The 25,688-nt window shown below is 37.4% G+C and overlaps 1 protein-coding gene across 1 annotated transcript; it reads left to right on the forward strand.

Annotated features, from left to right (window-relative positions):
• Nucleotides 1-2,981: 2,981 nt before the first annotated feature.
• LOC131606607 (uncharacterized) lies at nt 2,982-4,527 on the forward strand. Its single transcript, XM_058878805.1, has 3 exons — nt 2,982-3,138; nt 3,219-3,271; nt 4,250-4,527. The coding sequence occupies exons 1-3, from the start codon at nt 3,048-3,050 to the stop codon at nt 4,370-4,372; spliced, it is 267 nt and encodes an 88-aa protein (XP_058734788.1). The 5' UTR covers nt 2,982-3,047; the 3' UTR covers nt 4,373-4,527.
• Nucleotides 4,528-25,688: the final 21,161 nt, after the last annotated feature.

Genomic DNA, 25,688 nt, shown 5'->3' on the forward strand with positions numbered 1-25,688 from the left:
AGGTCGTCTCATGCTGATTAATTTTTCTGCATGAGCCGACGCAAAGATTCTTCAGGTTGACGCATGGCTGTTTTATGCAGAATTTTTCTGCGATTTTGTGATTCTAGGTTTGCCATTCCTTGACCCCAAAACCTGTTAGAACAAGATTTGTTCTGATCAATTATCTTAGTTTTGATGATAACAATAATATGAATTTTGCTTAAGATAATATGGTACTCTAATCCAATACAATTTCCTTTTCAGGAAATATATAAAGAGTATGCATAATTCAGCGCTCAGAAGCTTTGACTCAGAAGGTTCAGCATGCAACATCAGAACATGGTCTGGCAAGACATCAGAAGATGGTCGAAGCAGAATCAGAACATGGGTCTATGGAAGCATCATAAGAACATGAGATCAGAAGCACTGAAGTTCTGATGGTATCACGCTCAGAAGCACTTCAAGGTCAGAAGATCAGAAGATGCTTTGCACCAAGCTGTTTGACTCTGATGATAATCAAACGTTGTATTTACAAACATCAGATCAGAAGAAAGTACAAGTGGCAGGCTACGCTGACTGACAAAAGGAACGTTAGAAGCTATTAAAGGCAACGTCAGTAGACACAGCGTGAACAAGGCTCGAGGTAGTTGACAAAAGCGTATAACATTAAATGCGATGCTGTACGGAACACGCAAAGCATTAAATGCGCTCAACGGTCATCTTCTCAAACGCCTATAAATATGAAGTTCTGATGAGAAGCAAGGTTAACCAATTCTGAATGAAATTATTCTGAAAGACTTGCTGAAACGCTGTTCAAATCAAAGCTCAGAATCTTCATCTTCATCAAAGCTCACTACATTGCTTTTGTAATATCTTAGTGAGATTAAGCTTAAACTTTAAGAGAAATATCACTGTTGTGATTATAGCTTTTAAGAAGCATTGTAATACTCTTAGAAAGATTACATTAAGTTGTAAGTAACTAGAGTGATCATGTTGATCAGAATACTCTAGGAAGTCTTAGCTTGTGTCTAAGCAGTTGTAATTAGAGTGATCACGTGGTGGTCAGGATACTCTAAGAAAGTCTTAGCTTGTGTCTAAGCAGTTGTTCCTGGAGTGATCAGGTTGTGATCAGGATACTCTAGAAGACTTAGTTGCGGACTAAGTGGAAAACCATTGTAATCCGTGCGATTAGTGGATTAAATCCTCAGTTGAGGTAAATCATCTCTGCGAGGGTGGACTAGAGTAGTTTAGTTAACAACGAACCAGGATAAAAATAACTGTGCAATTTATTTTTATCTGTCAAGTTTTTAAAGCTACACTTATTCAAACCCCCCCTTTCTAAGTGTTTTTCTATCCTTCAAAACCCACTTTTCCATCATTTTAAATAATTTTAAGTCTTTGAATACGTGTCTAAAACTATGATTATTAACCACATCATCTTAACACAAATCCTATTATTCTATTGCATATTAACACACCTAAATCATCCAAATTCATCCTATAGGTTCCAAAATCCCAAAACCCAAAAACTCACCATACATACAATAGAGAGAAGCAATACACCTAATCAATTCTATTATCCATAAACCGATAATAGATGCTAAAAGGAATTAGTCACCCCTTACCTTAGCCAAATTCTTGGGTTCTTCCTCTTCCTCTGCTTCTCCCCTTTCACGTGTTCTTGAGTTCTCCTCTTTTTGCTTCTAATCTTCTTTCTCTCCAAATTCTTTTATTTTATGAAAAATAGAAAATATCTAATAAGGCCTACATAGTTAACACCTCCTTTTTGCTAACCACTACACTAAGCCCAATTGCTTATTTTTCACAATTCCTCCAATAAATCACCAAACTTCCAAATAATTTCAATTAAATAATTAAATTTCAATTAAATTAAATAATGGAAAATATGGGGTGTTACAGTGGATCCTTCAACAAACTCTTGCATATGTCCAACGCCTATGTAACATTGTCTTCTTTCTCACATTCAAGAAATGCAAATCCAACCGAAAATGTCTTCTTCGTATAAGTGACACCAACAATTTCTTAGAAGAGGAAGCCTATACTTGTTGGTCTTTTACGTTGAATCAAGTATAAGGCCATTTGGAAATGTGTTGAACAACTTGATACCTTCCAATCACAATGCCAAACTTGAGTTTGCTAGCTTCCATTCGGACTTAGTCAAACGTATGTTGACAAGCATTGAAAACTTGATCATTTGTAAATTGTTGCCAAACATCTATCTCGATAACAATCATTTTAGCGTCATCATTCACCTCATCCGACTTAGCATCATGATTCACCTTGGCCGAAACAGCTTTGGGAAATATGTCGGGGTGCACCATATCTGAAACGGGCAAAAATATAAAACCTGTTAAGAATTTTGCTTCTGTAACAGACAGTTTTGGAAATGCACTTCCGAAATAATTTAGGTGAGTTTCGGAAGTACATTTGCGAAGTGACGTAGTATTTTGATCCAAAAAATAGCTCCAATGCAAGGAAATGAGGGACGACATAGTGAAAATTTACCTGTAATTATAGTTTTTTATGCTCTCTTTGACATGATAAAACACTTGAAACTAGATTTGAAGACAAAAAATGGATTGAGCATAGATGGAGGTTTTTTAGAGGGTTTTGGTTATGGGGTGAAAAGAGAAGAATGAAATAGTTCATGCAAGAAGGTGGTATATACTGAATTATTTCAAAAATACATCTTTGAAAATATCCTTGAATTTTTAAATTTAACGATTAAATGTAAATAGGGTATTTTCGGAGATGTATTTTTAAAACGCCTTAAAATTTGATTTGAAATGCGTTCGGAGATGCATCTTCAAAAAAACATTTTAGAGTTTTCAGAGGTTTTTTTAACCCTCCAGTTGTAAAAAGAAATTCTTGGAGGGGTGTGATCTCAATGTGATATGGTGTGATGGGCAACTAATCCCAAACAATGAAAGCCCAATAGGAAACAGCTAGTTGCTACTGTGTTTTCAAATGTATCAGATCTTCATCCAAATCGAAACATAAAAATCAAAACCCTAAACCCTAGCTCTTTCAATCAGAAGCAGAGAACAATGACGCAGAAATCGAAACTTTTCAAGGGGCAAAGTAAGAAGAAATCGATTCCCGCTAATCGTCATGGCAAAGTTCCTCAGACTCGCAAGGGTACTTTCTCTTCCCACTTTTTTTTTTTCTTAAATTTTCCGTATAATCTTTTGTAACAATTTATAACCTTTTCTCTCTAGGGAAGAGATTCATAAAGCCATCTAAGGTTACAAAGGATATGGATGCTGATCGTGTAAGTTCTTAGCTTTTTTCGTGTTTTTTTTCTTGTGTTTGGTGGGTTCAATTTTCAGTTCTGATTTGGGTATTTGAAGCTGTGAAATTTGAGTAGTAAATTATGATTATCTGTAATTAAACTGATTAATTAAGATTTTATAGGATAAGAGCTTATCAAGTAAGCTCATAAACTGTTTCTATAGTGAAAAAGATAACATGGTTATATGTTTCTATATAAATAAAAACAGTTTGTGAGCATGTCCAATAATATAAACTGATTTTGATTTTGTAAGCTCTGTTAAACATCCTGCCAAGAGTTTATATGCGGGTAGATAACCTGAGGCGATTCATGAGCCAATCCAAATGCAGCATATGTTGATTGTGTTTGGTCATTTGTATGAATTTACTTTCACCCTGGGCGTTTAGAAGAGTCTATTGAAGTTTACTACTTATGAGAAAAGCACACTTTTGTAAAGTATTTGGAAGATTAGGAAGAAAATAGTTTATGCTATGTTCGTAAGCTGTCATGCACTTATTTTTATAATTTTCTTTTGGATAACTCGTGTTTAGTGTTTATACGATGTTTGTTTAGTGTTTATACGATGTTTGTTTAGTGTTTATACAATGTTTGTTTAGTGTTTATACAATGTTTACTAGCTGATTATACAGCTTATGAGGTGTTTATATGGTATTTGTACAGCTTATATGTAGTGTTTTATATTTACTGGTCATTTTTTTTGGCTTATCTTATGGCATAGCTTGTAAGCATTTTCTACAAGGTTTTGAAAACCTTATATAAATAAGTTGATTATGGTTTAGATGTAAGTTTTTGCCTTAGTATAATATGGTACTTATGGTAGCTTTTAGAAGCAACTTATTCAAGGATTGTAGTTTAGTTCATGAAATAACTTATCTTTATCTTTTGTGACACTATGCTTACTAGAGATATTGAAGTATATATTTTTATTAAATTTGGATTCAATTTTGGTTAAACCAGGAGGTGAGCAAATTCATTAACCATTGCAATGAGATTAAAGCAGCGACTGGAGCTACTAAGGACGGTGGTTATCTAAGCATAGTTAAGACGGCACCGGCGTCTGCAAGCGGGGCAGATAAATAGTTTGCAATACAGGGATACTCGTGATAGCTGATTATATTATATCTTATGATACACTTGTGTATTTGTAAAAGCAATTTTGATAATCCCCTCTTTCCTTACCTTGCCACCTAGTATTTTGTAGTGTATGTATTGCTTTGAGTTGCTTCTTTTTTCTTCTTTCTTATGGATACATGGGGTTTTGGTTTAGAATATTGCACTTGTCTTGGCCTAATTCAATTTTCAAAGTAACTGATGATGTTTTGCCACTTTCAGAAAAGGGGATTGTTCCCTCTGTTCACTTAACTAATGTCATCTCTTCCAAATATGATAAGGACTAACCACAACTTGATTCTACCTTGTGTCAAATTGAGTTCTTAATTTGCTAATTCTACAATACTACATAAAATCTAAAAACTTGAACAATCTCACGTCATTAAAATTTCTTGTGTTGAAATTAAATGGTAACTTCACTATGTAGGGGTGTTCAAAATAATTGGTGTTAAAATTGGTATTAGAGAGAGAGATAGTTGTTAAGATAAAATCTGACGAAAGATCTTGTATATTAAACTACTTATAATTAATATAATAAAATTGATTACATAAAAAATTACTTAATTAACCTTATGAAAACCATTTTGAGAGTGATTTTAAGATACTCAAATGTCATTACATTAACCCTAATTATTACTTAACCTTTCATAATGACATTACTTCATACTCTCACCCAAATCAATAAAATAGACTTTGGAATACGTATTACAGTCACCAATACTGATTATAATCATATTCTTCTTCAATCTATTCATGTATTTGGTTAATCGTTCCTCTAATCGTTGATTTATTTGTTTCTTTCATATACTTGAGTCTCATTTGATTATTTCATCAAACCCTTGACCATGGTTCGATAATCTTTAAAAATCCTATCTTTTTTGTTCGTCACTTTCGTTTTTGTTAATTTCATCTCATATTTGTTTCATTTTTGTACTATTTTTTTTGCAGTTGGAGGATTTGGCTGAAAGATGAAACGACGACGATGAGCGTTGTCGACTTTTCACCTTTAATTTGTTAGTTTTTTTTTTTTGTGAATGATATTTTTAATCTTCAAAAATCCTATCTTTTTTGTTCGTCACTTTCGTTTCTGTTAATTTCATCTCATATTTGTTTCATTTTTGTCCGTTGGAGGATTTGGCTGAAAGATGAAACGACGGCGACGATGAGCGTTGTCAACTTTCTTTTTCTGATTTGAACTGATGTATGCCTTTTCATTCATTTCCATTCATCTTCTCTTCCAATGCTCTTATTTTCTATTTTTCATGTTTTGTATAGGTACACCATCTGTTTGATAAAATGTTGTAGAAGATTCTCACCAACATTATCATGCTTTATGAGGTTTGTCTTATGATTCTTCATGGAAGGTAAATTTGTGATTTATAAAGAAGTCTTAAAATGGCGAAATTTCAATTTAACATAAGTAGTTACTTCTTAACATGTAATGTAATTATGATCGAAAATTTCAATTTGTTTGGATTTTCTTTGGTCTGGTGTGCAAATGTGCAGAATTGCTGGAGTACAACACAATTTTATGATCATTAAGCCTTTGTTGTTAATTGTTGTTGTTTGGTTGTGAGAAGAACAAATAGTTGTTGTTTACGATACAGACATGTTGAGATGAAGGGTGAGAAACTAACTGAAGCAAAAGAAGAATGAACCTCTTTGAGAAAGAGAAAGGAAGCGTGAAGAAGGAGAGGAAAGTGTTGAGCGTGTAATATGATGCAGTAAAATACTTACATAGACACAACCATAACACCTGTACTTACACACAACCAATCACATTTTTTTATTAATTAAAAATTAAAAGTAAAATTGTCTCACTCCTCTTTTATCTCAACCATCCCCCATGATGCCAATTAAAAACAAAATTAAAATTTAAATAAATTTATATTCTCTCTCTTTTTATTGGTTGTGCCTAAAAATATGGGTTTAGGTTCGTATCTATGCAAGTATTTCTCAACAAGGAAGGAGTGAAACAACTGTCGTAAGTGGAGAGAGTTAATTTGACCTAATCTTTCTCATTAATTACAGCTTATTGGGAATAATAGAAATTAATTTTTTTTAGTAATAATAGAAATTAATGTTAGAGAGAAACAAGAAAGGAGTGAAACGGCTTCTTATCTGTAAAGAAGAATAATTGAGTTTAAAAAATTTGTGTATATAACTATATCATATTTGAAATCAAACATTTTTTATTAATGTCTCTGTTAATGTTTTTGTACCACTAATAAATAATTTGACTACAATTATATTTTACAAAATAATTTCACTACAATTATTTGAAACTTTAATATATTCATGTTTTTTTACCACTAATAAATTCATACAAATTATTCACTTCATACTAATTAATGGTAGTATTTTTCTTAGAAATTCATTCTTTTTATTTTGAAATAAAAGATATTTTGTAATTTTTTAGATTTTTAGAAAAGATTAATAAAAAGGAAGAAACTAAAATAAAGCTTATGATTTATTTAAATAAAAAAGATAAATATCTCACAATTATTTTATTCTCTAACTATAACTATATTTAATTAGATGATATTTGTGAAAAAAATAGTTTACAACTTTTTTGAATTTCAAGATTTTTGAGCGGTTCTTTTTGCATACAACTTCTTTCAGTTAATAAATAAAAAATATTTATATGACTAATAAATTAGTAATTCTTATTGTTTTAGTATATAATTATTAAATTATTAAATTTGTATTAAATATTAAATTTGATTAAATAAAATGATATTTCTTGAGACTGATTTATCCACAAGTTCTCAAAAGGTTTTATTATTTCTCTTAATAAATAATAAAAAATATTGATATGATTAATAAATTAGTAATTTATTATCCAATATGCAAATGGGTTTTAGGTTATGAAATTTGGTGATTATTATCATGTCGGTAAAATTTGGATAATTACTCCTAAGAAACAGCAAACAATTAATTTAATATATTTTATTATCATTCAATTTTTTATCTTCAAATATCTTTGGTAGTAAATAATTTTAAAGGCTAATGTAATTTCACAATAATATATAATTTTTTATTGTATGAGATAATATAATTTTTTTTATACAATTAAATATAATATCATATTAGTATTATTGTCAAATTTAATACAATATTATACCCTTAATTATAATGGCCTTGGTATAATTTCCTTAATTGTAATTTTTTACTAAATTTCAATTAATTTTCAAAATAAGAAACATTATACACCCTGGATTTCCGCTTACCCCGCAGGGCTTCCGGCCTACCAAGCATGTCACCAGCTTAATCAATACTCCCCCTAGGTCCGCTTACCGGCTGCCCAGGAAATATTGTTTTTGCCTCCCGCAGGAATCGAACCATGTACCTAGGGGTTAAGTACATATTCATAGCAATTCCTGCTACCACTTGAGCTACTAGCTCAATTGGTAGCAGGAATTGTTATGAATATGTACTTAACCCCTAGGTACATGGTTCGATTCCTGCGGGAGGCAAAAACAATATTTCCTGGGCAGCCGGTAAGCGGACCTAGGGGGATTATTGATTAAGCTGGTGACATGCTTGGTAGGCCGGAAGCCCTGCGGGGTAAGCGGAAATCCAGGGTGTTACATTAAGGTAAAATTTCCATATATCAAGGTAAAAGAGGGACTAATATTGTATTCCAATTAATGTATTTGATGAACGTAATTCATACATGTATTCAAAATGTAAATGAAATTTTTTAATACATATATTCCAATTAATGTATTTGATTATTTCAACAATGACTCTCCGTATTCAAAATCCAAAATAATTAAACTATAATTTACATATTTTATTATGATTATGGACCATTGATTTTCCCAAAATTTAGTTCCTATCTTTATAAAAACATTAGTTGCAATGTCCATTTATCATTATCATTTAATATTTCCTGGGCAGCCGGTAAGCGGACCTAGGGGGATTATTGATTAAGCTGGTGACATGCTTGGTAGGCCGGAAGCCCTGCGGGGTAAGCGGAAATCCAGGGTGTTACATTAAGGTAAAATTTCCATATATCAAGGTAAAAGAGGGACTAATATTGTATTCCAATTAATGTATTTGATGAACGTAATTCATACATGTATTCAAAATGTAAATGAAATTTTTTAATACATATATTCCAATTAATGTATTTGATTATTTCAACAATGACTCTCCGTATTCAAAATCCAAAATAATTAAACTATAATTTACATATTTTATTATGATTATGGACCATTGATTTTCCCAAAATTTAGTTCCTATCTTTATAAAAACATTAGTTGCAATGTCCATTTATCATTATCATTTTTCCTTAGAAGACGTAAAGTCCCCTAATTTTTCCTTAGTTTCTTTGAGGCTTGAAGCTGAATATTGTTAATTTTTTTATACATGTATTCCAATTTAAAATAATAAAAAGAAAAAGATTTTTTTATTTTTTAATACATGTATTCCCATTAATATATTTCATTATTATACTTCATAGTCAAAATCCACAATAATTCATCCTTATATTAATTGTCGTTACCTAACATAACGTAATTAATCAAAAATTTATTTCGTTGTTTGTTCCAACCTTAACGAGCCGAAAAATATATTTTTTAGGGAGACTGTAGTAGATACCTTCTCATTACATTTATGATTTCAATTTTTGTACTAATTTTAGTATTAAAATTTTAATAATTATTATTATTAATTATTATCAATATTTATTATTACTAGTGTGTATACCCGTGCGAGGCACGGGTTTAAATTTAGTATGATTGATTTCGATCCGTAAGATTATAACGAAATTCAAAATAACTATATAATGATTAGTATACTCACGACTTTGAATCGTCTCCGTGCGAAGTACGGGATAAAAAGATTCAATAAAATTTTATATATAATACAAATATTTTCTCTCATTTTAAACATTCAATAAAAAATATTTGATAATTCATTTATTTTCCAAAAATATTGACTTTTGAGATAGAATTTTTCAAATATCAAAAATAATTTTTACTTATTGACTCAAGTTATAAAATTAAGAATTGTTTTTTACAAAGGTACATAAGATTCATATAGTATGAATTTACATTAACAAAAATATCATATGAATATAAAATTCATATATTATACATTTACATTTATTCATCTTTCTTATAAATAATTAATACATAATAAAATAATAAAATAAATTAAATATATAATTATCCATTTATTTTTTTTCATAAGAAAGTTGTGATTTCTATACATCATATTATCTTACATTTTTTGTTAAAACAAATATTATATAAACTTTTATTATAAATGTTACCATTTTAGAGGACTCATGCACCGTAGAATCTCCACGTTATTTTTTAAATCTTTTCCCTTTGAGTTCAATGTAACACAATTAAATTCAGATTTTTTATATATAATTGGTAAACTTTCGTTAAAAAAAGCTAATAAAATAATTATTAATATCTTTTTTAGTTATTTTTTGTGTATCATAACAATCGTAAAAAAAATTATTTAGTTTGTATTAAATAAAATGATATCTTTTTGTATCATATATTTTTAATTCTATTAATCAGTATTTTTTTGTTTAATACTAATTATAAAATTACTATTGTCAAAGTTAATAAAACATTAACGTTAAAACTAATAATATATTTCCTTAAATAAATGTATTATGTGTTTTTAATATATATTGATTTATTTTTATGTTTTTCATTCTATTATCTACTATTTAAATTAAAAAAATAAAATTGACTTCATCATTATTACTGCCGTAAACGTTTTTTTATATGACCGGACAAATAATTATGACTTTTACACGAAAAATGGTTAATAAAAAAAAGTTTATTTCTTCTCTTACCATAACAAAAACTTTCTCTGATGCAAATACATCAACTCCAATTTATAGTCTAATATTATTTTATTTTATGATTCTCAAAATTACAATTTTTTCTATTTTGTCGTTCATTATTGTTCTTAAAAATTATTGATATTATTTTGTCGTTCATTATTGTTCTTAAAAATTATTGATATTATTTTGTCGTTCATTATTGTTCTTAAAAATTATTGATATTATTTTGTCGTTCATTATTGTTCTTAAAAATTATTGATATTTTTCAACCCCATTCATTTTTTCTATTTAATGTTTCCTTATTAATGGGATTTAAATTTAAAATCAGGAATTTAAATTTAAAATCAGAATGTTACAAATCACACTTAAGACCTTTTTTTTAATAAGTTATATAAATTTGAAATTAAATTATCTTATGATTTTTTATAATAAATAATAAATCATAGAAAAATATTTTACTAAATAAATAACTAATATGCTGCTTCAATATTAAAATTAATTATTAAAATTATTTATTATTCAATCCGTTTTATATTATTTGTGGCAATTGAACTTCTCATACGGATTAAGAAAATGTGTTAAAAAGAAGAAAGAGAACTTTCTTTTTGTTATATTAATCTTATTTTAATTATTCTTTTAATTTTTATAACATATTTTAAATAACAATTCATTAATATTTAAATATTGTCATAATTGATAGAATGCCAAAAGATACATTGAAAATGGTTTGTGTGATAAAAATTAGAGGAAAATCATTATAAATATTCTCTCTCCAAATAATTAAAATTTTCCATCAAATTTTATTTTATAAATTAGAGGAAAATCATTATAAATATTCTCCCTCCAAATAATTAAAATTTTCCATCAAATTTTATTTTATAAATTTCCTATTAAGTTGATAATGGACAATTTCCCATAAAATAATTGTTAAATTAGATTAATTGAAACATAATAAAAAAATTAATAATTTTTTTTTTGATTTTATACCAATTAAAAAAAATCCTCTATCAAAACATAAGTAAAGTAGCCTCAACCCGTAAACCCTAACCCCAATCCATTATATAATTTTATTGTTACAATTATATTGTGGATGCAAAAATTAAAATAACAGAACAAAATCGAATGTTACTGTTACAATTACATGCTTGATGCGGATGCAAAAATTAAAATAAGACAACAAAATCGAAGGAAACAAAAAGGAAGTGATTGACGGTGTTGTGGTGAGGTTTCCTGCAATAACTAAAAGAGGGTTTATGGTGGAGGATTTTAGCAGAGATTTGTTATGAGAATTGTAGATGACTTCAAGGAAGTGAAGGTATGGTTTTATAGCACGAGGAATGAGTGAATTTGGGCAGATTTTGCATTGATTAATTTTTGAATCAAAACAGAATGAGCGTGAGAATCAAAACAGAATGAGCGATGTTTCATCTTTCCAATGGTCCAATCACTCCTTATTTCAACGTGAAAAATAAAAACAAAGTATCATTGATAAGGGATTGTTGAGATTTCACTATTGATAAGGGATTATTGAGATTTCCAATAGTGAAACTAATACTAACAACTTCACGTGTTTCAAATAATTTTTGTTATATAAATAATTAAGTAAATATAACTAAATAATTAAATAAAAATAATAAAATAAATAAATAAATAAAGAAGTAATAAAATTTACTATAAATAGAATGCATAAGGGAGTGACATTTGACAAACTTGCTAAAATACTCCTTTTGCTTTATTATATTAAATGATTAATATTTATTTTTATTATGTTCCAATTAATGTGATTAAACAGTTATTTTTATGTCTTTTATTTTTATTTTGTTATGATAAATGTGTGTTAATAATAAATATCCCAATTAGATTAATAAAATAATTATTTTAACTTTTTGTGTGTCATAACTAGAGCTGTCAAAATGGGCCGAAACCCATGATGGGTCGGCCCATTTGGCCCGAAAAATTTTAGGGCCTGGGCCTCATTTTTCGAGCCCATTTACATTCGTGCCTTTTTTAGCCCGGCCCTAAAAAGCCCTAAAAAATATGGGCCGGCTCGTATGGGCCATGGGTAGCCCACCGGCCCGAAAAAATTAAATATTTTTAATATAATTAAAATTTATCCTTTCCTAATTATAATTATTATAAAAATTTATAACATTTTCTTGTTATAATTATTATAAAATTATAATTGTCATGAATATTTATAACTTAAAATTTGTTGGAACAAGTTATTTAATTATTTGTGCTACATTATATAATTTGTGATGTATTTTGGATAATTTAAATTAAGTTAATGTGTTGTTTTACATTTTAAATATTAACTTATATGGATTATTTAGAAATTATAATTTTGAATATAAAATTTTATATATATATATATATATATATATATATATATATATATATATATATATATATATATATATATATATATATAAAATGTATTCTTGCATGCAATTATATGGTTACTTACAAAAATAAGGAGAAAATTTTAATTTTTTATAGAAATGGGCCCGTTTAGGGCCGAAGCCCATTTAGGGCCGGGTAGCCCGCAGCCCATATAGGGCCGGGCCTGGGTAGTAAAATTAGAGCCCATTTAAAAATGGGTTTTTTGGGCCCGGCCCTAAAAAGCCCGAAGCCCATATAGGTCGGCCCATATGGGCCGGGTAGCCCATATTGACAGCTCTAGTCATAACAACCGTAAAAAAATCATTTATATTCTATTAAATATAATGAAATCTTTTTGTGTCGTATCTTTTTGATTTCATTAATCAATATATTCTTTCCATTCAATTTATTTTATTATATATTAAATTAGAGGTCTATTTTATACATTTTCTACAAAAATATTTATGGTAATAGTTCAGAAAAAAATTTTAGAAAACTTTTTTATGATCCAAATATTTTTATTAAGATAAATGGAAGATATTTATATGACAATCATCATTTAAGATATTTGTTCTGAACCGGCCCAATCACCTCAATTGGGCCAATCCAGCCTTCGGCCCAAGGCACCCTGAACGCGCGCAGGACAACCTCCCCCGGTCCGTCTCGGGCAAACGCTAGACGTAACCGAGCACGATGAAACCTCGTGCTCGATAGCAACCAGCTCACGTATTGGCTAGATTCGCGCCTTGCAAAGTGGGGCCTATTCCGCTTGGAATAACTCTATAAATAGCCCTCTGACTCCATATGGCAAGGTAATCTTTTCTGACCCCCAAAACCTCTCACTTTGTTGTACCTTGTTGATCACATACTTACTTTGGCATCGGAGTGCCTTGCAGGTACAACCATTTTTTCCCTCTCAACCGCTCCGGATTTCAAGCCTTCTTTGTTGCCGGCCATCTGATCTGCTCGGTAAGATCAGTGGCGCCGTCTGTGGAAACATCCAACTTCCCCATTTCTCTTCTTGCATTTCTTGATATGTTCTTGCCTCCTGCAAGAATCCAAAAACCAAATCTCTAACTCAACCATCATCCATGGCTGGCAGTAACAAAGACTCCTCTTCCTTAGACGCTACAATACTCAATAAGAACGACATCTCTGTCGTCATTCCTCCACAAAGAAACACCATTCCTCGGGACGGCGTCACGACATCTCATTCCCCGAAGGATTCCCGAGACAATACCCTCCATCACCTCGGGGACAGCGGCGACAAAGACAGCCAAAAAGAGGTTCTGGAGAACCCTTTCTCTTCCAAAGGTCCAGCTCCCCAGGATCAAACCATGACCGTCGTTCTGGCCGCCCTTGCGCAGACAAACGCCCTTATCCAGCAGCAGAACGACAAGATCGAGGCACTCGAGCGAAAGCGTCGCTCAAAGACTCCCCCTGGCCACAAAATGCGCTCCCAACGCGACATGGTCCCTAGGAAATGCCCTCGTTCACCCTCCCCCAGGGAAAACGCGGACCCTGCTTCCAAGAAAGGGTCAAGCGATCACCGCTCCCGACACCGCTCACCCTCTCCTCGACCAAAAAAAAATCCAGGTCACCTCCTGCGAAGCACGGCGACAACCGTAGGCGACACAGACGGAGTTGCAGCCGGTCCTCGACTCCTTCCGCCAACGACGAAGAAGAGGAGCGTCAGGGCCCTCTATCCCACGCAATCTTGGAAGCACCCCTACCGGTCGGTCTTGAAAAGCCCCCGCCACTAGGTACATATGATGGGACCACCGACCCAGACGAGCACATCGAAAACATCGACGCCCTCCTAGATTACAGAGGGGTGCCGGGCGCAATCAAGTGTCGTTTGTTCCCGACCACTCTACGCAAAGGAGCCATGACGTGGTACAAGAGTTTGCCTGATGAATCCATCACTTCATGGAAAGTGCTCGGAAAACTTTTCTCTAGACACTTCACAGCCTCCCGAAGACATCCAAAGTCGAAAGCCTCCCTAGAAGCCATCATCCAAGGAAAAGAAGAATCCCTCCGGGCCTACATAGAAAGGTTCAACAAAGAGGCCGTGCAAGTGTCCACAACCGCCCACATGAAGAAGTTCTTACTCGAGCGGGGCCTCCGGCCACGTTCAGATTTCGCCAAAGCCGTCGGGATCTAGACGCCCGCCACTCTGGACGGATTCTTCCTCAAGGCCCAAGCATAGATACAATACGAGGAAGAATAAGCGGCTCACGCAGTCCGCAACTCAAGACAGGAAGAGAATACTAAAGGTGCCCATCAACACGACTCTCGCCGAGGATCCGATAAGAAGAAAGAAGATAAAGGTCGAGATCCTAAAGACTACAAAGCACCAGCAGGAAAGTTTCGGGAGTACACCCCGCTGAATGCATCCAGGGAACGCATTTTGAACGAATGCGCGAACGCAGAATTCCAAACGGGCAAAGTCCGCTTCCCAAAGTCCATGCCTGCACGACCAAACATCGACAAATCAAAGTTCTGCCATTTTCACAAAGGCCACGGGCATAACACCGAAGACTGCATCCACCTGAAAGACGCAATAGAAATATTAATCCGTGAAGGACACCTGAAGCAGTATGCGAAGAAGCAAGAGGCTGCCAAGGAAGCCAAACCGGTCGTCGAGGAAAAGCCAGCAGAAGATACGCCCACCATGCAAGTGGCCATGAGCATCACCAGACCGGAGGACTTATACCTCCCTGATTGGGCTAGGGTATCTTCCATCCCCTCTCCTCACAGCCCATGGGAGATTTTCCCTTCCGGCATTGTCATATCGGGGGAGGATTCGGCAAACTCACCGTCGGATCCGTGAAACGGAAATTCGACAAGCTAATTTCAGCAAGTTCGAGCAAAGTCGCTACTGTCGACCTCGCCAAGGGAGGCTCATCCTCCATATCGTTCTACAGAGAGGAACTACCCGGCGGAGCACCCAACGCGACCATTCCCCTCCTTATTCGGGCTCGAATGGCCAACTTTGACGTGCGTCGCATATTGGTCGATCAAGGGAGTTCGGTGGACATTATGTACTCCCAGCTATTCAAAGCATTGCAGCTGAATGACATCCACCTCACCCCCTACGTAGGATCAGACCTACAAGGTTTCAACGGCACTGTGACGAAACCATGGGGATTCGTTGAGCTTATCGTTTCAATTGGGTCGGCGGAAACCGCAAGGGCCGTCAAAGTCTAGTTCCTGGTCATCGATTGCCCATCTATCTACCAATGCATCTTGGGACGTCCGACGCTGGCCAAACTGATCGCAGTCCCCTCAACCGTGCAGCTCAAACTCAAGTACTACACGGCCAAAGGACAAGTCGCAACGCTCAACGACGACATCGAAGCGGCCAGAAGGTGTTTCGAAGCCTCCGCCAAGGGCCTCAGTTCTATAAAAGCAGCCGCCCAAGAAAAAGCAGCAGCCAACGCGGATCCCGGTAAACAATCCGAAAGGAAAGCAGACGCGAAGACATCAGAAGAAGGTCTCCGTCCAATCCCCGACGGAGACTTCGAGCTGACAGCCCTCGGCGACGACCCGACCAGAGGAGTCAAGATCGGGACAGACCTGCCCGAACTAGCCAAGAGACAACTCAAGGCTTGCCTCAGGGAGAACGCCGACCTCTTCGCCTAGAGCACGGCTGAGATGCCCGGCCTTGACCCGGGAGTAGCATGCCACCACCTAACGATCGATCCCGCGTCAAGGCCGTCGCCCAGAGGAGAAGAAAGCAGTCCCCGGAGAAAACGACTGCGGCCAAATTAGCTGTTAGGCACCTCTTAGAGGCTAAATTCATATCGGAAGCCAAGTACACTACTTGGCTCTCCAATGTTGTACTATAACGTAATGCTCTTTGGTCTAAAAAACGCCGGAGCAACATACCAGCGAATGATGAACAAAGTGTTATGGGCGGAGATCGACGATATGCTCGAAGTCTATATGGACGATATGATCGTCAAATCCCTAGAGGAGACCGATCATGCCGTTCACCTCAAAAAGGTCTTCGAACAGGCCCGAAAGTACAAGATGAGGTTTAATCCCGAAAAATGCACCTTCGGAGTCCGAGCGGGCAAGTTCCTCGGTTTCTACCTAACAGAGAGAGGAATCGAAGCAAACCCGGACAAATGTAGATCCTTTTCAGATTTCCCAATGCCAAACTCTAAGAAATCCATCCAATCCCTGAACGGCATGCTCACGTCGCTATCCAGATTCGTAGCCAAATCAGCCCAACATGCCCTCCAACTTTTCAAACTCCTCCGTAAGGAAACCACTTTCGAGTGGACGGACGAATGCGAACGCGCCCTCTCCCATCTCAAGCAAGCCCTCTCACTCCCACCCGTACTCTCGAGGCCTGAGACCGGGGAGATCCCCTATCTCTATCTTGTCGTCGCAACCGAGGCCGTCAGCGCCGCCTTCATCAGAGAAACCCCGGAGGGCCAAAGGCCCGTTTATTTCACGAGCAAAGCGCTCCAAGGCCCCGAGATCAGGTACTAGCAGATCGAGAAAGTCGCCCTTGCACTGATCACAGCGGCCAGAAGACTGAGGCACTACTTCTTAGCGCAGACCATAGTCGTGCGCACCGAACAACCCATAAAGCAGTTACTAAGGCGCCCCGACATGGCTGGAAGGATGCTCCGCTGGTCCCTGGAACTCTCAGAATTCGACATAAAGTATGAAGGAAGAAAAGCACTTAAAGGACAGGTCCTTGTGGACTTCGTAGCCGAAATGGCCTTCCCCGAAACAGCGACCTGCAACGCTCGTAAATGGACCTTGTATGTAGATGGGGCTTCCAGCTCGTCCGGAAGCGGATCAGGTATCATCTTGGAAAATGGAGAAGGAACATTAATTGAAGTATCGCTATCGCTCTCTTTCCCAACCTCCAACAACCAAGCGGAATATGAAGCACTGCTCGCAGGACTACGTTTCGCCAACGACCTTGAAGCCGAAGAGATCGAAGTGTTCACCGATTCCCAACTGGTAGCTTCATACGTTTCGGGTGAATACCAAGTCAAAAGCGACCATCTCGCTGAATACCTGAACCTCGTGCGCGAAAAGATGGCCCGACTCAAAAGCGCCAGGGTAAAGCATATCCCGAGGGAACATAATTCTCGGGCAGACGTTCTATCAAAACTTGCCAGCACAAGGAAAAAAAGGGGCAATAAGTTCGTGATCCAAGAGATACTACCTAGACCCAGCACCAAACCTTCGACCGGGCTAACGTTCGTGAGCACGATCGGAGACGCGTCTTGCTGGATGACCCCCGTGTACAACTACCTAACGAGCGATCTCCTGCCAAGCGACCCTAAAGAAGCCTCTGTAATTAGGAGAAGAGCTTGCTCATACGTCCTGGTCGAAAATCGACTCTATCGACGAGGGTTCTCCATTCCCCTCCCTAAATGCGTCGATGAGGGCACAACCCCCCACATACTCCGAGAAATACACGAGGGAATCAACTCCCAACACCTAGGAGGAAGATCCCTCGCCAGGAAAGCACTCCGAGCAGGGTACTACTGGCCCGCCATGCAGCACGACGCGAAAGAATACGTCAAAAATGTGACAAGTGCCAATGCTTCAAGGACATGCACCTCTCACCCCCCCCAAAGAACTCAAGTCTCTATCATCTCCCTGGCCATTCGCGTGGTGGGGCATGGACCTCCTCGGCCCGTTCGTGACCGGGAGAAACCAGAATAAATACCTCATAGTCGCGGTCGACTACTTCACCAAATGGATCGAGGCCGAGCCATTGGCCAAAATCATATCTCTGAATGTACTACGTTTCTACAAAAGAAACATCCTCGCCCGGTTCAGAGTGCCCCTGGCCATCATCACCCACAACGGCACCCAGTTCACCGACAGGCGTTTCCAAGAGTTCAACACAAAATTAGGAACTAAGCAACACTTCGTATCAGTCGAACACCCCAGACGGACGGGCAAGCCTAAGCCGCTAACAGAGTAATCCTGAGGGGCCTCAAAAGAAGACTGGACAAAATCAAAAGAGGATGGGTCGAGGAACTACACAGCGTCCTTTGGGCCTACTGCACCACCCCAAATTCCACTATCGGGGAGACTCCCTTTCGACTTACATACGGGACAGAAGCCCTAATCCCCGTCGAAGTACACGTGCCCACTAGGCGCGTCGAGGAACCCCTCGAGACAGAGGGCAAACTCGAGGCAATTAGAGAAGATCTAGACCTGGTCGAAGAAATCCGGACAAGAGCCGCTCTGCGTGAAGCTTCACTCAAACAAAAAATTGCCCTAAGACATGACGCAAAGGTCATCAAACGGGAATTCGAGATAGACAGCTTAGTGCTCAAAAGAAACCACAAGGATTCCCGCGAGGGAAAACTGGCCGCAAACTGGGAAGGCCCCTATCGTGTCCAAGCAAGGACCGAAAACGGGGCGTACTATTTAGAAAACTTACAAGGAGAAGACCTCGCTCGACCTTAGAACGCCGAAAAGCTCAAACAGTATTACAGCTAAACGTAGGTGCGGCCCGGGTACACGCCGAACACCTCGCGATGAAACAAAAAGACAGAAGCCCGCTCTTCTAATCGAGCAGACTCCTTGTCCTTCGGGGGGGAACGAATACCGAGCATTCCCGTCGTAAACAAGTACCATGACGACAAAACACCCCGCTCGCGAGGGGACCGTTCACGCCATGAGGTTCAGAACTCAGCACAACGAGGCCTGAGACTCACCCTCTCCAGGAACTTGCCCCCGACCATCGACCATAGTTTCACACACTTGGAGATCAATACATTACAGTCGAGCAAATCTCCTAATTAAGCAAAAAATACAAGCAAAAATTACAACAACAACAATACTTTATTCATCATCCGCGAAAGTTACAAAATACACGCATTAAACAAAGAAAAACACGTCATTCTGCCCGACGTGCGAACTCTTCCGAATGAAGGTACTGATACCAGTCCTCATCCCACTCCGTCTCAGAACCGTCAGCGTTGGTCACAACCCTCACGCCTAAAGACTAAGCCAATACATACAACTCCAATGTATTTAATCAAATCCTCCCGGGTCGAGAGAGCTTTCTCCTCCTCCGTCTCATCCTTAGCAGGAGCCAGAGATCGGCGAAGAGAAGCCTCATTCACCGAGGAAGACAGCATCATCCCATACAGAGTCCGGTAGAGCAAAGTATACTGGCCTTGCACATCCGCCAGAGCATCTTCTTTAGCACTCAACCGAGCCTTCAAGGCCGCCAAATCCTCACCCTGCTCCTTCAACTCCTGATCTCGCTTCTCCAGAGCGGACGCCTTAACCTTGACTTCCTCCTCGAGGCTCCTCGCAGCTTCCACCGACAAATGTGCCGAGCGGGCATACATGGTGGCAAGCTCGAGAACCCTGACCACGGCGAAAGCATCCTGCACCAGGAATCTCTGGTGAACAGACGGCTCTAGACCTTCCATATGGAGAGACTCTGCCCGAGGAATAGTCAGATAATTCCCTCCCTCGAAGAACCGGGGCTGGAGAAAGCACGAAGGCAGAGTGAAGATATCACCAACTTCTTCCCGAGTCGAATCCACAGCCTCAACCCGCTGCCGCTTGTGAAGAACCAACGCATCTGGATCCGACTGCTGGCGGAGAGGAGAAGGAAGAACCATGACCGACCTCAGGGATTCGCCCTGATCAGAAGCCCGCAACGGAGATTCGACAGCAGCCGGAGAGGAAGAGGAAGTGCCCAAACCTGTCGCCGGGGACCTCTGCACAACAGCTAATCGAGGCCCTACACTCTTCTTCGTGGCCGCTTTAACTTTGCTCGCCTGTTTGAGCATCCTATCATGGCGCGCCTTGTCCATTGATTCTAAAAAAAAAGAAAACACAAAACACATTAAGACTCAGCCCGTCATAAATCATTACTATAGAGGAAGACTTAGACACAAAACCATAAAGAAAGAAGGGACAGACACCCAAATAGGCCGTTGCACCCTCGTCAGTCCCACTAGCCAACATATCCTTTATATTTATTACACCGGGCTCTGTAATGGGGACCCCACCGTCATCAACCACAGGTCTCCCCGAGCGATCCAATTTCGCGATCGGTGGGAGACCCTGCGCAAACTTTTGAAGGATGGCATAATCCGCCCGAGCATCCTCGTCCAGATCGGACACCTTGGTAATATATTGGTCGGTGCCGTACTCAAAATGTTCCCACGACCAGAAAAACCTAAACTTCTGCCTTCGGGCAGTAACGGGATCCCCAATATCATTGAGAACCGGGCGACCATGAACGTCTAAGGTCGAAACCTGAGCAAATACATTATCACGGGCCTCCCCGGACTGAGGACGGATGAGAAAGAAACGCGGCTTGTAGTTTTTCAGAGAATCCAAATAAGACTTGAAGATTTTCTTGGACTGTTTCAGGGACACCCACCCGGAACGACCGTCAACTACTTTTCGCTGCACCCAGAAGATATAAAAGAACAAGGGGATAGTCGTCGCTATCTTTAAATGCGAGCAGGTCAGCTCAAACTCCCGGATAAACACAATCGCGTTAGGGTGGAGCTGCCCAGGAGCCACCTCCAGGTGATTGAAAACGGCTATCTGAAACTCAGTAAAGGACACACAAAACCCCATCTCCCGGAAAACCACCTCGTACATCGGGATCAAGTCAGGGGCATACACGTCACATATACGATCCTCCTCGTCGGGGATAAGAACTGACCACCCACTCCCGTTCGCATCCCCGGCAGGATCCACGTGACCCCCAATTTCCAAGAAGATATCCGAACGTTCCTCCACGAAGTGGCTCTCAATGTCGAGCGCCTCCTGAAGCACCCAAGCTGATAGAGGCACCCCTGCTGAGCCGGGGGAGTCGAGGACGACGAGTCCGACGTAGACAGACGCCGTGCATCGCCCATGTTCACCTGAAAAACAGGGGAGAATAGTGAATTCGACAGTACGATCAAATCCACCCTTCCACCACCGTTCAAAGTGAAAGGGCGCACCAATAGTCCGGGTACTGAATGGCCCCCCGACCCTGTCCTTCCCAAGGAAAAGAGTCGCCGAGCAGAAAAAGACTCGCCCCAAAGGGAAGGTCAAATATCCATGTTGCATCGCGATGATCCATTTTTCGGAAAAAAAACCTAAGAACGCACTAATGAGTGATCAAACCCCCAATAAAGCCAACGAATCAGAAGGTAACTCGAAATGAACAATCCAGTCGTTTACAACCACCAGCGGTGGAGAAGCTAGCTCTCTCCACCGTCTACCACCAACAAACCTTCAAACCCTCTTCAAAACACCTTTAAAAGCCCACCCTAACCACATGCAAGCGATTTCTAGGACAATCAAAGAATAAAAAACTAAGGACAAAGGACAAAGAGAACATATGAGTGAGGATTCTGAAAGAAGGAACGAAAGTTGACGGTGAAGCTAGCGGCGGAGCACACAATCAGCGACGGGAGGAGAAAAGCGAAGGAAGCGAGTTTAAAAAATTTGGGGAAAATGGCAACCCAAGGTATTTATAAAGAGCCTAGAAACATCATGTGTGGAGCACATGACCTCTGGAAACGAAATGATCATCATTAACCCTAGTGACCTAAGAGTAGCCTAGCCATCATCACGCATTAAATGCGACACGTCCCCCAACTGACAACTCTGAAGCGACACGCTTCCTAGCTCCCGACCTGACCTTTCTTCTCCTCGAAAGCTTAGGATCAATTTCCCTCGGAAATGTCAGGTCCGCTTCCTCGGAAGATCTCCTCTGCCCAGCGCCCTCAAAGTCGTCACTCCTACGAGCAGAAGCAACGACTTGGGGGGCTCCTGTTCTGGACCGGCCAAATCACCTCAATTGGGCCAATCCAGCCTTCGGCCCAAGGCACCCTGGACGCGCGCGCGACAACCTCCCCTGGTTCGCCCCGGGCAAACGCTAGACGTTACCGAGCACGATGAAGCCTCGTGCTCGGTAGCAACCAGCTCACGCATCTCCTAGATTCGCGCCTTGCAAAGTGAGGCCTATTCCGCTTGGAATAATAAATAGCCCTCTGACCCTAGAGGGCAAGGTAATCTTTTCTGAACCCCAAAACCTCTCACTTTGTTGTACCTTGTTGATCACATACCTACTTTGGCATCGAAATGCCTTGCAGGTACAACCATTTTTTCCCTCTCAACCACTCCGGATTTCAAGCCTTCTTTGTTGCCGGCCATCTGATCTGCTCGGTAAGATCAATTATTTATATGACAATCATCATTTAAGTTTTTTTTCTTTTAATTCGTAAATATTTTTTGACGGGCCGACAAAATATTTACTTAAATTGATTAGATATTAGAGATCATATGTTTAATGACTTCTAAATTACTCCCTCCGTCCCAAATTATAAGAGAAAATCACTTTTTAGATTCATTGAATAATTAATGTATCTGGTCTATATATAGACCAGATACATTAATTATTCAATGAATCTAAAAAGTGATTTTCTCTTATAATTTAGGACGGAGGGAGTACTATATAACACGATCTCTTCATTCTAAAAAAAATAAATAAATAGAAAAACACAATTCAGTATTTCTCTTTTCTTTAAGTTCATGAAAATAAAAGATTTGAATGTAGCATTTTTTTAATAGGACATAAAGAATATTTTTGAATTATAAGTATTTAATAGTTATAAATTATTAAGAAATTAAATTACAATTAGGGACATAAAAGTTTAAAATTGGGATTAGTTTTTCTCACGTAAAAATGGAAGGATAAGATTTCAGTTTAAAATTGAGATTAAAATTTTCTCACGTAAAAATTAATTAATTTACTTACCAAATTCGATTTTATTTTATTTTTTATAATTTACTTATCACATTCAATTTTTCAAAAAATTTTCTTTTAAGTTTTTCAACCATTGTTATTTATACACCTTAACTGTGTTTAAATTTTTTTTATATTAGATGATAAAATCATATAAAATTTATAGCCATGCTCGACGGGCCGAACCTATTTTTCTGACGGGCCGACAAAATATTTACTTAAAGATATTAGAGATCATATGTTTAATAACTTCTGAATTACTATAGCATATAACTTCTAAATTACTGCACAAATTTAACAAACATAATATTATTTAGTTTATTAAATCTAATCAAATTATTAAACCAATATGTTTTTTTGGTATATAATATATTTTATTTTATAATATTTGTTAATAGAAATTGTAAAATTAAAATTATAAACAATTATAAAAATTACAGGCATGCCCGACGTGACAAACCTGTTTTTCTACCATATATTTGGTTTAATAGCAATTAATAAATTTATATATATATCCTGACAACTACTACAACTTAATAAATTAAATTAATATTTGTATGACAATCAACATTGAATTTTTTTCTGTTAATTCGTATAAATTAATATACATTTTTAAATCATAATTATATAATATTTATTTAATATTTATCAACTTTACGCGACCCGTGCGAATGCACGGGTCCTTTACTAGTTTTCATATTAAATGAGGAATACAAGGTTTAATTATATAGGAGACTCATTACAAACTTGACAGCAATAGGTTATAAAAGATATTCTCTAAATCTTATAAAATCTAAAATAGAAAACTTTGATATTTTATTATTATTTCTAACATTTCTCCGCAAAAGTTGAGGGTGTGTTGACATAGTTGTGTTTTGTTAGAACAAGATTTGGTTCTGTACTTTATCTCAAAGTTTTGATGATAACAACACATATATTTTATATGTAAACAATTTTGTTTCTAATGTTCTCTTGAATGTGCATATCAGAAGTTTTGTATGATTTAGGACTGTTGTCTAAAGAATAATCAAATATGTTATCGTCAGAAAGACTACTCTACTTCACTTCTAAAGAAACATGAGTAGTTCTATGAAATGATGAATGATAGTTAGAAAGAGGATCTCTTGTGTACTTTCTCAACAAGTTGCTGCTTCAGAAGTTACAAGTGTCTCAAGATCAAAAATATAGATTAGTTGTTATGACTCTTGTTCAGATATCAAGACGTGTTCCTCATATACAATGTTGCACTATTATCTGAAGACATTATTCTATTCTGAAAAGATTCTAATACCATTGTTCGTATTGTTTGTGATTTCATTCTCACTCACAAATCCGTTATCTTTTTAGATACATATTTAATCTAGGAAGTCATGTGTCGTACTTCAGAAAGGTTGTTGCTAATATTTGTGAAATAAAATTTTTTGTTCCTTATTGTTCTGATGTTCTCATGCTATCATAACAACGTAGTTTTTGAACTACTCATCAAATACATCATTAGACGAATAAAGAAAAGAAAGTGATCTCTTCCAAGCTTAATACTTCAGATCAGAAGTACATCAATTGAAGATAAGATCAAGAACCTTTCTCAAGAAGATTCAATACAACGGTCTGCTCAATAACTCACAATTATCAAGATGTCTGTACTATTGAAAAGGTGTCTTCCACGCCATCATGTCAAGCTACAAGCTACAGGCTAAGGAAGTAACGTGCTTTACTATCCAAGATCTACACTTCTATCCGTTGAAAAGTAACCAATGACTTTTAGAAAAGACTCTTCTATCCTCACAACGTCTCTTTCTCTGAGGACTATAAAAGAAGATCAAGACTTCAGAAGAAAAGCTGCTGATTGCCACTGCAATAGCCAAAGCTGCTAATTGCCTCTGCGAGAGCCAAAGATGCTTCTGGTTGTCAAAGCCAAAGAAGTTGTTTGTGGCCAATGCTAAAGCCGAAATCCTTGCGTAAGGGTGTTTCACACTCTTTACCACTTCTTAACTTAATAACTTTGTAAGTTTCCACACTCTTCACCCCAGATGTGGATGGTGTTTCAGTCGAGCTTGGAAGTGTCCCCATTGGTATTGAACTCAAAGCGGTGACAATTTGCTCCATTTGATTCTCAATATTCTTGATACTCACTCCTTGTGCTAAGAACTGATTCTTGGTTTCTTGAATAAATGACTTCAGTATGTTTTCCAACTAGTTGTTACCTTGAGTCGGTGCTGCATAACCAGGAGGAACTTGTGGCGCTTGGGTCGCTTGAGTAGCTTGAGGCTTCGGTTGAACTTGATTGTTGCTCCATGAAAAATTTGGATGGTTGCGCCATCCAG

Source organism: Vicia villosa, linkage group LG5 (genome assembly GCF_029867415.1).
Source record: "Vicia villosa cultivar HV-30 ecotype Madison, WI linkage group LG5, Vvil1.0, whole genome shotgun sequence".
Lineage (NCBI taxonomy): Eukaryota > Viridiplantae > Streptophyta > Magnoliopsida > Fabales > Fabaceae > Vicia > Vicia villosa.